This window comes from Elgaria multicarinata, chromosome 7 (assembly GCF_023053635.1).
Source record: "Elgaria multicarinata webbii isolate HBS135686 ecotype San Diego chromosome 7, rElgMul1.1.pri, whole genome shotgun sequence".
Taxonomy (NCBI): Eukaryota; Metazoa; Chordata; class Lepidosauria; order Squamata; family Anguidae; genus Elgaria; species Elgaria multicarinata.
In genome coordinates, this window is record NC_086177.1 from 54519410 (window position 1) to 54534403 (window position 14994).

At 39.7% G+C, this 14994-nt stretch overlaps 1 protein-coding gene across 3 annotated transcripts in view; it reads left to right on the top strand.

The window, feature by feature from the left end:
* EPB41L3 (erythrocyte membrane protein band 4.1 like 3) overlaps positions 1–14994 on the top strand; it is a 108565-nt gene that overhangs the window by 42716 nt on the left and 50855 nt on the right. For all 3 annotated transcript variants that reach the window (XM_063130587.1, XM_063130585.1, XM_063130586.1), the window contains one exon: positions 13494–13598. In XM_063130587.1, the coding sequence (XP_062986657.1) occupies positions 13494–13598 (105 nt within the window). The remainder of the gene's footprint in view (positions 1–13493; positions 13599–14994) is intronic.

Here is a 14994-nt window from a genome sequence, read left to right on the forward strand (position 1 = left end):
AAAGTAATGCATCAGCCTTCCCCAAGTTGGTGCCCTCTAGATATTTTAGACCACAGCTCCCAGCATTTCTGACCATTGGCATCTTGGCTGGGGTTGATGGCATTTGAAGTGCAAAACATCTGTAGGGCACTAGGTTGTGGAAAGTTTGATTATACCAAGGAACTCTGGTTCTAGAGCAGAAGTCAACTACCGTTTTAAATCTGCCAGAGACATATTCCCACTCTTCAGATCACTAATAGTAAGGGTTTCCTCCTAATGTGATCTTAGCTCATAATATTAAAATATTTTCTTCTTTGTGAGCTGCTTAAAGATCCTATGCTTACGGACAGTCATATAAATTCAGTAATAATAATATTCTTTATATAGCATTCAAAGAGCACATCATAATTTATAACTATTATTAAGGTCAGTATTTCTTCCATCTTTTATTGTGCAGTCAGACATGGAATTATGCAGAAGTCTAGACACCAGTTTCAATTTTATAACTGCCAATGTTTTCCCACCATTTTTTCCATCTTTTTTTTACCTAAAAAATAAAATTAAAATGAATTGAGGAAACCACGGAATAGCTGCACAATGCCTTTTGACTGGTAGTGCGAGGAACTGTCCTTCTGGAAACATCCATAATGTGATCGCATTAGGCTTGAGCTGTAATGGAAATGGTAATGTCTAGTATTTGATAACATTTTTTTTTAAAAAAAGAGAGGGTTTGTATGTAATATTTCTATATGGGCTCAGAAGGCTCTTACAGGAAGACCCATATTCTGATACATTACCTGTCACCCATAGATAAATTGCTTACAGTTTGTTGTTTTCTTTTAATCACCATTATAACATTTTCATAGCCATTGAATTATTAATGGTTTCAAAACTTACATAATTAACAAAGGAAATGTTTGCTAATAGTATGCATTTGTGAAATGCACATAAATGGCAAATATAATGTACAACTAAATCACTTTGTAAATGTAAACATCCTCTTTCACTGTTTGCCAATTGTAGGGTTGTCTGCCTTCTTTCAGTCCACTTACTTAAGTACCTGCTTTTCTAAATTGGCATAACTCTTGTTACCCTAAACCAATGTAGAGGTTCGTCCAGTGGGCTCCATGAAAGGGAGAAGCTGGAGTTTTTTTTATTTATTATTTAATTTAATATATTTCTTAGCCACCTTTCAAGACTGATCTTTCCAAGGCGGCTTATAATAAAAGAAAAGTACAATTTAGTATCAAATTATTTAAAAATGCCTTAAATTTAAACAACTTTAAAATAAATTCAGTTAAAATATAATTTCAAACATCAGTAAATATTATTAAAACTTTTCAGTTAAAGTTACAAATATAGAACCATTGTATCCCTGTTGCTTCAGACAGAATTTAAGAAATTCTGCCCTAAACACCATAGTCTGACTATATATATTATACTAGCCCTGTTAAGAACTGTGCTGCTGAAGTCATGAGCAAAGGCCCTAATTTGGTCTGATTCCAGAATGAGGACTAGGTCACCAATCTTCTTATCAGGATTTAGCAATCCTTTGGTTTGTTGGGTTTTTGTTTTGTTTTGTTTTTTGTTTTGTTTAGATTAGTGCTGGCTTTTTAGGATTGTGAGCTCAACAAGTATTAAAAAAAAAAGGTTGGCCCCAATAGAAAGTGTGTCATATTATACAATATCACTGACACTTGATGTATGCTTGTTAAACAAGAGTGTGATGTATTCATTTGCAAACTGTAAGCCGCTAGAAGCGGCATCTAGACATCCTATTTCAAATATTGCTGGATGAATTGTTAGCAATGCAATTTGTCTCCCAACAAAACTCTTTTAAATGAACTGAACTGAAATGAAAAATAGGAGATTCTTAATTGACGATACTTTCTAATCCAGTATAAGAGGTTTATTTCTTATGACGGTTCCTTTACATTATGTGTAACGTAGATGTTGTATGAGTTACAGTACAATTTGTACTCTCTAAAACTGCAATCCTATGCACACATACTGAACTCAGTGTGGCTTACTTCTGAGTAAACATGCATAGGTTGTGCTGTAATATTGCTGTTTTTATTTATTGTTAGCAAGTTTTTAAAGCTGCTTAGCAAGTATTTCTTTTTCATTTAGACTGATCTAAGCATACTATTTAAATAAATAAACTGAAATTGTAGCAGAGTAGCAAAGGGATGTTTAAAATATCTATTTTGTAGCCCATAAATTAAGTTTTAAACTAGTCTTATTAAATTAAGGTCACTGTGAAACAAAAATTAGCGCTTCACTAAACTATAGGCATGTTAATACAGGCAAAGCATAGTTATTTTGAAAAACTTTTTCTTTTTATAAAACATCGAGCCTTCACTGCTTTAAATATAGTATTTACAAGCACATGTATGCAAACATTTTAAAGAGGTACTATATTTTGAATTTATTTATTTATTACATTTCTAATCTGTCCAATAACTAATGTTCTCTGGGTGGATTACAAATAGTTAAACTAAAATGCCATAGAACAATTTAAAATGTAAAATTAAATATAAATATTTAAAAGAGTAAAATACAATATAATGCAAAACAATAAACAGCACAAGAATTGATAAAACAGCCATAAAAATCTAAAATGCCTGGGAGGAAAAAAAAGGTCTTTGCCTGGTGCTGAAAAAATTACAGTGTAGGAGCCAGGTAAGGCTCTTTGGGGACTTCATTCCATAAGTGGGGTAAGGATGTTGGAGGAATCTGTCCGGAGGGGTCAAGTTCTCCAAGCTTTCAGCAGCTCTTCCCCACCCTAGGACTCCAGCTCGCTTACCCACGCGGACCAACTTCATCTGTATTGAACTGGGCCAGCTTGCAGTTTTAAAATCGGCATTTACGCAATTTGAAGCTGCAATTTGCATAAGTAAGAGAAAGAAAAAGATGCAAAAGTTCCCAGATTTCAGGAAAAAGCCCTCCGCTTGATTCACAAACAGAAGCATAGCCAGGGGCTCCGGGGAAATCCAGAGAGTCCCAAAAGGGACAGATACCTTTGCAACAGCCATCCCTAAACTGGGGTGCCACAAATGAGAAGGCCCTCTCTCTTGTAGCCATCTGTCTAGCTTCCTTCGGTTGGAGCACTCGGAGTAGGGCCTCCAAACATGACCTAAGGGTCTGAACAGGTACATGTGGAAGGAGACGTTCCTTTAGGTACTTTGGTACCAAGCAATTTTGGGCTTTAAAGATCAACACCAACACTTTTAATGTGGATCGGAAATGGATTTGGAGCTAGTGCAGCTGACAAAGCTGACAAATCACATCATCATATTGTTCCAGTTAGTAGCCTAGCAGCTCTGGTTTGAAGTAGCTGAAGTTTCTGAATCTTATCAAAGGTAGTTCCACATATAGTGCATTGCAGTAATACAACCAGGAGGTTAATAAAGCATAGAAAACTGTCGCCGGGCTATCTCTGTCCAGATCAGGTTGCAGCTTTTATATCAAACTAAGCTGTTAAAAGGCACTCCGGCCACCTGGGTTTCAAGTGACAATGATAGATCCAAGAGATCCGCCATGCTGGGATGAATGCAACCCCCTCCAGAACCGCTCAAGAGCTGAGCGGACAAACCACCTGCTAACCGTCTTGTGTGAACTGAGGTTCAGTTTGTTGGCCTTCTCCAGGCCATTAACTCTGCTCAGGCAGGACCTCCACTGCCCCGCTTAGGTTTGATAAAAAGGAGAGGTAGAGCTGGGTGCCATCGGCATATTGATGGCACCTCAGTCCACATCTCCAGATAACCTTCCCCAGCAGATTCACGTGGATGTAAAATTGAGCCCTGTGGAACCCCGTGATGTAATTGCCATGGAGGAGAGCAATAATTCCCCAGCACTACCTTCTGGAATTAACTATCCAAGCAGGAATGCCCCCAACTCGCAACCCAGATGCTGCTCCAGAAGGATACAATAGTGAATGTTATTGAATTGTATTTAACGTTACAAAAAGTAGAGTAGAAACTGAGTAGGCTCTTTCTTTTATGTTCTTTGCTCTGAATCTTAGCCCAGGTTACATAGTCTTGTTGTATGTCTGCAATTCTGTTATTTTATGGGAAGAAACAAGAATAAATTAATGCTTTGCTTGAATGATAATCGATTAGAAGAACATTATCAGTAAGACAAAAATAATGACACTTTATTGCCTTTCTGCACAATTTTAAGTCTGTGCATTTACAACATAAATATGCATCTGTACATTTTCCATTTGTATTGTACAATCTGCAAATGTTTTGCCCAAGGTATATTTTGTCCTGGAGATACTACAAAATGTGATGTTTTCTTAAAGATTGCATTCACAGCATTTATATACATGGTATATAGTTTAGCAAGTGATAATAGGTATCTGTTGGGTATAGTTTCTTATGTAACTTCTGCTTAACAATGACACTACTGCTTCCTGCATGATAGCATTCCATATTGCTCAAAATAATGTGTCATTAAAGGTAGGTGTGTGTGTGTGTGTGTGCATTCGAAGGTTTTGTGCACTGAATTCCTTAATCAAGCTTCCTAGTCTATTCTGAAATGGCAGAAAAGGGCAGGTTGTGCGTTGTATATGCTCAAAATTCAAGCACATGGGCTATATTGATGTGCTTCTTTAGTACCATCCTTATGATTACCAATACTGAACACCTAACACAATTCTGTATTTGTATTGAGAGAATCCAATACTAGAGAGTATGTATTTGCATGGCATTCTGCACATAACTACTTTGTGCAGTTAAATCTACCTGGGATTTAAAGTGGGTGTGGGTGTGGGCATGTGTTAGTATAGCAATCCTGAGTTCTGCTCATATCCTCAAGGGAAGAACAAACCTACCATAGTTGGATTAGGATGGTGTGGGCGGGATATTTTACGATTGATGCCAAAAGGTTGTATGAATATTTTAGAATGGCTAAAATGTAATTGGGCATGGACTGAATGATAATGTGGTAACCCCTCTAATAATAATAATAATAATAATAATAATAATAATAATAATAATAATAATAATACATTACTTGCCCTGCTTAGAAATTAAAATAAGGTTGGGCATAGCACTCAGTGCTATTCGGGCTTTCAAATGCCTGTATCACAAGGAAGGAACTGCCTGTATCACAATGAAAGCTGTGCAGTTATACAGCTTTCCTTGCTCCCCAGAAGTCAACAGTTCAGAGACTGACCTACTGTAAATAATGAAATCACTCAGCTAGAAGGGCTGGACATGCGCTATTACTGTACTACAGACAAAGTGTTCCTGACAACTGGCTAAACCTCCAGGCCTGTCTCTCCTACAAGGATAATTATAGTAGGTACGGGATGGGTAAAGGGATATTTTCAAGTTTATAAATACTATATTTTACTATCTGGCTTAGATAAAGATGTCTGGATGTGTGCATATAATTTTTCTCTTTTTAACAGTCATTAATATTTATAATAAAAAGAGAATAGTATAATTGATGCAATGTAAATACTGAATTCTGTGTTTCTGAAAATAACATGCAACGATCATGGAACTCAAAGCCTAATTCCTATCCAATCAAAGTCTAAGTTTTCTTGGATGAGTTTCAGTTGGTACAGCTCGAGGACGTGGACAAGGTACTTGGACAAGTTCGCGCCACCACTTCTGTACTGGATCCTTGCCCCTCTTGGTTAATAAAAGCTAGTAGGGATGGAACAGCCGGCTGGGCCAGGGAAGTGATTAATGCCTCTTTACGAGAGGGAGTGGTCCCGGGCTGCCTGAAAGAGGCGGTGATGAGACCACTCCTAAAGAAACCTTCCCTGGACCCAGAAAATCTTAATAACTATAGGCCGGTGGCAAATGTTCCATTCCTGGGCAAGGTCCTTGAGCGGGTGGTTGCGGGCCAGCTCCAGACACTCTTGGATGAGACTGATTATCTGGATCCATTTCAGTCAGGCTTCAGGCCTGGTTTTGGCACAGAAACAGCCTTGGTCGCCCTGTATGATGACCTATGTCAGGAGAAAGACAGGAGAGGGAGTGTGACTCTGTTGATTCTCCTCGACCTCTCAGCGGCTTTCAATACCATTGACCATAGTATCCTTCTGGGACGACTCACTGAGCTGGGAGTGGGAGGTACTGCTCTACAGTGGTTCCGCTCCTATCTGGCGGGTCGGATACAGAAGATGGTGCTTGGGGAACATTACTCGGGCCCGTGGACTCACAAGTAAGGAGTCCCGTAGGGGTCGGTTTTGTCCCCCATGTTGTTTAACATTTACATGAAGCTGCTGGGTGCGGTCATCCAGAGCTTTGGAGTGTGTTGTCATCAGTACGCTGATGACATGCAGCTCTATTTCGCCTTTTCATCTTCAGCAGGAGAGGCTATGGATGTGTTGAACCGGTGCCTGGCTGCAACAATGGACTGGATGAGGGCTAATAAACTGAAACTCAATCCAGACAAGACTGAAGTGCTGTTTGTAGGTGACTCCGCTGAGAGGAGAGGGGGTTTTCTACCGGTTCTGGGTGGAATTGCACTCACCCTGAAGGAGCAGGTTCGTAGCTTGGGGGTTCTTTTAGATCCATCATTGTCACTTGAGGCTCAGATTACCTCAGTGGCACGAAGTGCCATCTACAAACTCTTGTTGGTGGCCCAGCTACACCCTATCTGGACAGGAATAACCTGGCTTCAGTTGTCCATGCTCTGGTAACCTCCAAGTTAGATTACTGCAAAGCACTCTATGTAGGGCTGCCTTTGAAGACGGTTCGGAAGCTGCAGCTCGTGCAAAATGCAGCGGCCAGATTGATTTCGGGAACCAGAAAGTTCGACCATATAACACCTGCCCTGGTCCGCTTGCACTGGCTGCCTGTATGTTTCCGAGCCCAATTCAAAGTGCTGGTTTTGACCTATAAAGCCTTACACAGCTTGGGACCACAATACGTGTCGGAACGCCTCTCCTGATGTGAATATACCCGGTCACTACATTCAACATCTAAGGTCCTCCTCTGGGTGCCTACTCCGAGAGAGGCTCGGAGTGTGGCAACGAGCGACAGGGCCTTTTCAGTGGTGCCCCCCAGACTATGGAACAATCTCCCTGACGAGGCTCGCCTGGCACCAACGCTGCTATCTTTCCGGTGCCAGGTTAAGACTTTCCTCTTTGTCCAGGCATATGGCAGCACATATGGCACCCACATGTTTATTTTAACAGTTTTTAATGCTTCATGTATGTATGTTCTGTATGTTTTAGAATTTTAAATTTTGTATACTTGTTTTTATCTCAATTTTAGAATTTCTGTAAACCGCCCAGAGAGCTCTAGCTATGGGGGAGGTATATAAATGTAATAAATAAATAAGTTGACATAATGAGAGTACATGATAGATTGGTTTTGATACCATTTGAGTAAACACAAAAACAACAAAAACCCACCCCTGAGTGTTTAGCCCTGTTTCATCTGCTACGTATTTACCATGGTGAGTAGATCTGTTATGAAAAGAAATTGCTAATTCCAGAATTGGCATAATTCCTTTGAATATTTATTTTATCTATCTATTTATTTATCTATTACATTTCTATACTGCTTAATAGCCGAAGCTCTTTGGGCGGTTCACAAAAATTAAAACCATAATAAAACAACCAACAGGTTAAATGCACAAATAGGCCCATTGATGTGATTCCTCTGAACTCACTGTAAGTGACATCAGGATTAATACCCCAATATTACCTAATTTAGCTCAAAATTATGTCCCTTTTTAATTACAGTGGTGTGTATATCCAAATAAGACTGCTTAGGACTACAGTCTTAAGGAGAAATTATTTGAAATGATTGGGATACTAAGGCTCTACATACAGGGGATAACATTGGTAACTTACCAACATATTATTATTATTATTATTATTATTATTATTATTATTTATTTATATAGCACCATCGATGTACATGGTGCTGTACAGATAACACAGTAAATAGCAAGACCCTGCCGCATAGGCTTACAATCTAATAAAGTTGTAGTAAACAATAAGAAGGGAAGGAGAATGCAAACAGGCACAGGGAAGTGTAAACAGGCACCGGGAAGGGTGAAGCTAACAGTATAGAGTCAGAACAAACTCAAAGTTTAAAAGCTATAGGGAAAAGAAAAGTTTTTAGCTGTGTTTTAAAAGCTGTGATTGAGTTGGTAGTTCTCAGGTGTTCTGGAAGAGCATTCCAGGCATGAGGGGCAGCAGAGGAAAATGGACGAAGCCGAGCAAGGGAAGTAGAGACCCTTGGGCAGGCAAGAAGCATGGCATCAGAGGAGCGAAGAGCACGAGCGGGGCAATAGTGTGAGATGAGAGAGGAGAGATAGGCAGGAGCTAGACCGTGAAAAGCTTTGAAGGTCAACAGGAGAAGTTTATATTGGATTCTGGAATGAATTGGGAGCCAATGAAGAGATTTCAGAAGCGGAGTGACATGGTCAGAGCGGCGGGCCAGGAAGATGATCTTAGCAGCAGAGTGGTGGACAGAGACCAGCGGACTGATGTGAGATGAGGGGAGGCCAGAGAGGAGGAGGTTGCAGTAGTCCAACCGAGAGATAACCAGTGCGTGAACGAGAGTCTTGGCAGAAGAGACAGACAAAAATGGTCGAATCCTGGCAATATTATACAGGAAGAAACGACAAGATTTAGCTACTGCCTCGATATGAGGAATAAAGGAGAGCGAGGAATCAAATATAAAGCCAAGGCTACGAGTTTCCTTGACCGGAGTAAGCGTGACATCGTTGACAGTAAGAGAGAATGAGAGATGAGGAGAAGCTTTAGGAGGAAAAACAAGCAGTTCAGTTTTTGCCATATTGAGTTTCAAACGGCGATGAAGCAGCCAGGCTGAGATATCTGAAAGACATGCTGAGATACGATCGTGGACATCAGGAGAAAGTTCCGGAGATGAGAGGTATAGTTGTGTGTCATCGGCATACAGGTGATATTGGAGGCCATGAGATTGAATAAGTTTACCCAAGGGCAGCATGTATAGAGAAAACAGCAGCGGGCCAAGCACCGAGCCTTGCGGAACCCCTACTGAAAGGAGAAAGGAGGAGGACGAGCTGCCGTTAGCCGACACGCTGAAAGAGCGACCCTCTAGATAGGAGGCGAACCAGTTATAGACAGAGCCACAGAGTCCAAGGTCATGGAGGGAATCTAAGAGAAGATCGTGATCAACCGTGTCAAAGGCTGCAGTTAGATCAAGGAGAATAAGGACGGAATAATGGCCCTTAGACTTGGCAGTGAGAAGATCATTGGTGATCTTGGTAAGGGCTGTTTCAGTGGAATGCAAAGGACGGAATCCAGATTGAAAGGGATCCAGAGCAGAGTTACTAGAGAGAAAGTCAAGACAGCGAGAGTAGACCACACGTTCCAGAATCTTTGAGACAAGGGGCAACAGAGAGACAGGTCGGTAGTTAGACAGAGAAAGTCGATCAAGAGTGGGTTTTTTGAGAATGGGAGAGACAGTAGCATGTTTAAAAGCAGAGGGAAATGAGCCAGAGGACAGAGAAGAATTAATGATGTGAAGCAAGGACGGGAGGATAGCATCAGTAACAGTTTAAACCTATATATGTACACAGGGAAAAAGGGGAATTGGGGCCTATCTATAATATTCATACAGATATTGTATGAATGTGCACAAAAAATGCCCAATGACCAATAGGAAGTTTTGCATTCTTTGATAGCTGGGAGATGCACATGGTTGAATTTTCTTCTCATCTAGTAATCTAGTAAATTGTGTCCCTTTTCTGTTATTTTCACCATATATACTTGTTTTTCCTTATGGAGGTCATGTGATCTTTTATTATTGACTGCAGAAATCAGAGAGATTTCTTTCCTTTTGCAGTAGGCTGTGGCTATCTGTTCTTCTTCAACATTTCTTATACTCCTGAGACTGTAGTGTTACACACAAAAATAGCTGTGCTGTAAAGTGTGGTAGTAGAGACACTATGGTAGATTTCTTCATTTCTAAAGGGGGAATTCTCTTTTCTTCCCCATAAGGGTTTGACCTATCTCTTATAGATAGGTAAGTGAGGGTAATTGAGCAGTGAATTGGAAACACACTAAACAGTTCAGAAGTAAATATGGAAGATCTGAAGAGGAAGAAAGGAATTGAATGATCAAAAATCTCCATCCCAAATTTCGTGCATATGTAAATTAACATTGTAGATGTCTGAAAATCTTAACACTAATTAATTTCAAACTGTTGCCACCAATGACATATGGAAGCCTATTTGGGCCTCTGTGAAGAGAGCAGGCATATTCTGTAGGTTATATTGGGTGCAGACATCAAATAGGAAAAGCTATATGCATATTAATTTTGAACCAAATATACAGCCAGTGGTTGAAGTCAAGATCTGCTCCTGGTCCTCTATATCTAGTCAGCCAAAGGACCTCCTTGTCAAGTTGCAACATAAATGTATCTTTTCCACCCTCTGCAATTTATATTCTGTTTGCTACAGGAAGTGCAGTCTACTCATTCATCTGTCTTTTCTACCCAGTAATATAATGCCCATAGTATGTTCTCTCTTTTGTTTAGCCTGGACAAACTCACATGCTACTTATTCTTATTAAGGGGAGTCTTCCTGAATGTCAGGGGGAATTGCCTGAAATTTGGTGAAGGGATTGGCTGATTTTCCTTGCCCACCCACCCCTCCACCTCACACTGCATCCCTGTATGACACAGTCTGTATCTTACTGGAGGGCTCATTGCCCCTCTAAAGAAGGTTTGGGGCATTCAGGGGCTGAAGGGTAGAGGAGAGAACGGTAGAGATCAGTTGCACAAACTGGGTTGTGCTCGTGCAGCCATTGGACTGAACCCATAGTTTCCTTTGTGATTGAAAAGTACTTTGTGGTTATTGGCATAACGCCAACCATAATCTCAGATTTATACGATTAAACATTTTTCCATTGTAAAATACTAAGATCCAAACTGTTGGCCTGGAATAATAATTGACTTGTAAAATTGCCTTTTCTGTTTTATATGCAAGATATAATCAATGCTGAAGTTATGGAAACATGGTCATTATTTCTCTGTTCTCAGAACTATCCCCAAAGTATAACTGTGTATTAAATCAGAATAATTGCCTTTATAATTGTCCAGCAAATGTGTAATTTGCAGCCAGTTTCTTCATGTCTCCTAAATTTTAGTAATTATTATTGCTAACATATGTGGGTGCAGCGTGTTAAGCCATTTTCAAACTGATATGTATCTCCCCCAGTTGGAAAAAAAGGAAAACTCCAAATGAAAAACCAGGGGACAAATCTGCTTTTTATTCCTTAATTTCCACAAGTTCTACATTCAGGTCTTCCAAACAGAAGGCCTGTGCTCTGGGGTGAGGCGGATGGGACAAGCACCACGAAAGCTGGGCAAGGAAGAAGAGGCGAGGCTCTGGTGCTTGTGTCAATAGTAAAACTGGCTTTAATATAGGTTTTTTTAAAAAAAGTTTTGCTTGACAATATATAAAAGATGCGCTCGACGTTTCAGATTACTGGGAATCCTTCTTTAGGAGCTGTAACGCAAAATGTTTGTCAAGTATTCTTTTGGCGTTCTCTTCTTTGAGGCAGTAGCATGTTATTCTACAGAGGCTACTGCCTCATACAAAAGAACGCCAAAAGAATACTTGACAAACATTTCGCATTGAGCAGGGGGTTGGACTCGGATGGCCTTTTAGGCCCCTTCCAACTCTACTATTCTATGATTCTATGATTCTCTTTATTCTCTTCATTTCGACATTGCCCTGAGTGCTCATTGAGCAGAGGATATTCCAAAAATATATAAAATAAAAATAAATAAAACTTTGTTGTTGTTGTTGTTCTGTTGCTTCACATTTTAGTACCAGACAAGACAAAGAGATGTGGAAGCAAAAAGACTATTAGGAATTTATATCAACAAAATTGCTGGGCTCAGAATAATACTAAGGCTGAATGTTGCAATTTGCATCCATTTGCATTTGTATTATGACAAGATGATGCCTTAAAGGTCAGGCAAGGTCAAAAATCAAAAATGTTTCAGCTAGCAGATCCATGTTCTGCAAAGCTGTCTGCTTTGATAAACAACAATGAACACATGGAGGTTAAGGTGTTTTACTGGAGGCTTCAAGGAGACAGGTGCTTCTTTTGATGTGTAGCTCTGTTTTAAGAAATTAACATCCATTAATAGCTAATGTACAGCAAGTAACCAAAACACTGAAATTCAAATTATTTTCAAGGACTCATTGACCTGGTTCTCACATGAGGTAGCTAATAAACCATGGTGGCTTATCTGGTTCTGATCTCATGATAGCAATACCCAGCAAGGATTATTATGTAAATCAGGCTAACATGCAACTATTATGCATATGGTGACTTATTAACCAACTTTGTGTCATGCAAAGTGGCCCATTGACTGGGTTCACACAATCACCATGGCTCATCGTGGTTACCTATTCAGGTTCTGGCCATGTCTTGTCATGTCTTGTGAACCCAGACTGGATGGGTGGTGTAGATAACAAACCACCCACAATTCTAAAGTCCCCATTGGTTTGTGTGGTTTGTTAACCACACCAACAACCTACCCTCACTGGGCTCACATGACTTGACAAACTGGAGTCGCAGTTTGAATATTCAGAATAGCTTTCAGCAAACACCACTAAGCCCTGGAGGTTAAATACCCCACAGTGGCTTAGCATGGCGATTGTGGTAGATAGGTTAGGGGAAGAAAATATACAACAATGGTTTACAAAATATTGGTTAAATATGCACACAGCCGTGTACTTTCTAATAGTGCACATTCCATTCCCGGTTCAGATGGCATACTCCCAAGGCCCAGCCCCATATGGCAGTCTAGATGGATACTATGGTTGATGGCCTCAAAATATGAGCCAATTGATTTTAAGCATCAACAGCATCATTAATTTTGTCTCGTTTTGCATTATCACCTTTTGCTCTCCACCCTGCTTAGAAGTATGTTTATTGTCAATTCATCATTTTAAAACATTTGTAAAGCCCATACTGCATTGTAACCATCAGTAAACAAACATGTGTAATGATATTTTAGTGATACATATATACCTTAAAAATAGAAATCTAATGTTGTGGATTATATGTAACAACTTCCAGGAATCTACATGCATGCATGAGTTATTGGGGTATACTGAGTATCTGACGAATTCTGTCAATAGAGTGTGCTTCTAAATAAGTGTAATTTAATATCAGAATGCCTTTAGATTATTGCCCAGAAATGGAGCTGATAATTATGATGGCTAATGTTAGAGAAATTTCCAGAAATTATACTGCCTTGAGTAGTTTTCTTCAAGTATCAATAGTTATTTACATACAGGTAGGAAACTTTGTGTGGTAGTATTATGTAGAACAAAATATATCAATATACATATAACAGAAAAACATCTACAGCAGCAAAATGTTGATTTAAGTGCTGAGGCTTCCATTTAGTTCTCTCTTAAAATAAGTTGTGAAATTAAATCAGTATTCACTTAATCACCTAATTCCTGAGATTGATTTTTAAAGGCTTGCATGTTTTGAAACTCTTCTCTGCTTTTTACTATAGAAACGCTCAAGGGGCCAGGTACTGTTTGACAAAGTATGTGAACACCTGAACCTCTTGGAGAAGGACTACTTTGGACTAACATACAGAGACTTGGAAAACCAGAAGGTAAACATTAGCTAGGGTTTTAGAAAATTCATGACATAAGGATAACATGGGAGAAAAGATGTTGAATCCAAACATAGCAACCTAAATAAATGAGGTTGTGTTTGTGAGGGTCATTCGGCTTCAAAGCTGGTTTTTTACCAGCAGTTCAGGGATATATATTTTTTTTCCTGTAAAGGTATGACTTCTCATGTTGAAATTTTTGACATAAAGGCCCAGTTCACATGGGTGACAGATTGTCAAGGCCAAGTGGTAGCAAGTGAGTGCACTGCTTCCCATACGCTATAATAATAATAATAATGTTGCTTCCACTTTCAATTAACAACCCAGGAATACCACATTCCTGGGTAATTGTTGTGATGTTGGAACCTGGAAGCTCTGAGTTGTTTAGCAACCCAGAGTTGGGTTTACTCAGGGTTGTTTAACTCCTAAATAATCCAGAGTTTCCAGAGTCAGACATCACAATAATAGCTCCTGGCTTGTTAATTGAAAGTAGGAGAGACGAGCATGCAGGAGGCAGAGCACTCGCTCGCTTTTGCTAGATGTCAGCAGTGCCTGGGTGAAATGTCCCAGAAATTGCTGTTAAACGTGAACCAGGTCTGTAAAATAGGATACTTACTGACCTGTCCCATGCTGTTGACGAGGTAGGAGCAATTGTTGTCTGATATATTCCTGTTCTTATGGTTCTCCCCCCGTGTATGTTTTAAACTTTGTAAGGCCACCTTGAGGCCCAGCATTGGGCAAAAGGCAGGATACAAATTATTATTATTATTATTATTATTATTATTATTATTATTATTATTATTATTATTATTATTATTATATTTAGTGAAGGCACATAGGAAAGCAAAGAGCTTGCAATACATGAGCAGTTGCCCATTCTAGTTAGGATTAGATAGGCAAGATTTTAGCACATGCTTTAGGGCCAGAAAGGAACTTGGACTTCTGTAGGGAATCTCTACTTTCTGAAAATTGTTGGATGGGACATTGTATATCAGGGGTGGGCAACTTGTGGCTCTCCAAATGTTGGTGGCATGCTGCATCCCTCATCAAGGGCTATGCTGGCTAGGACTGTTGGGATTTGCAGCCCAACATGATCTGGAGGACACGCCTGTTTTAGACGATGGCAAATGCAATGTGTGCAAACAATTGGTGTATTTAGTGTTCTGCAATTCTTATAGTTGGCAGTTTCTGCTTCTTAATAGCAGCTTCCTCACTGTAGCCCACACAAAGGGCACAATATATATTTATATAAAATGTTTTAACTGAGAGCTTGGCTGACCCTCTTCAAAAGCTCTTATGGTCATGTTCTAGAGGAGCACATGTATAATGTCCACAATGGGGCTTATTTGCCTATGCAAGGCTGGTTTCCAAACGTTCCAAAATATTATGGGGCCTG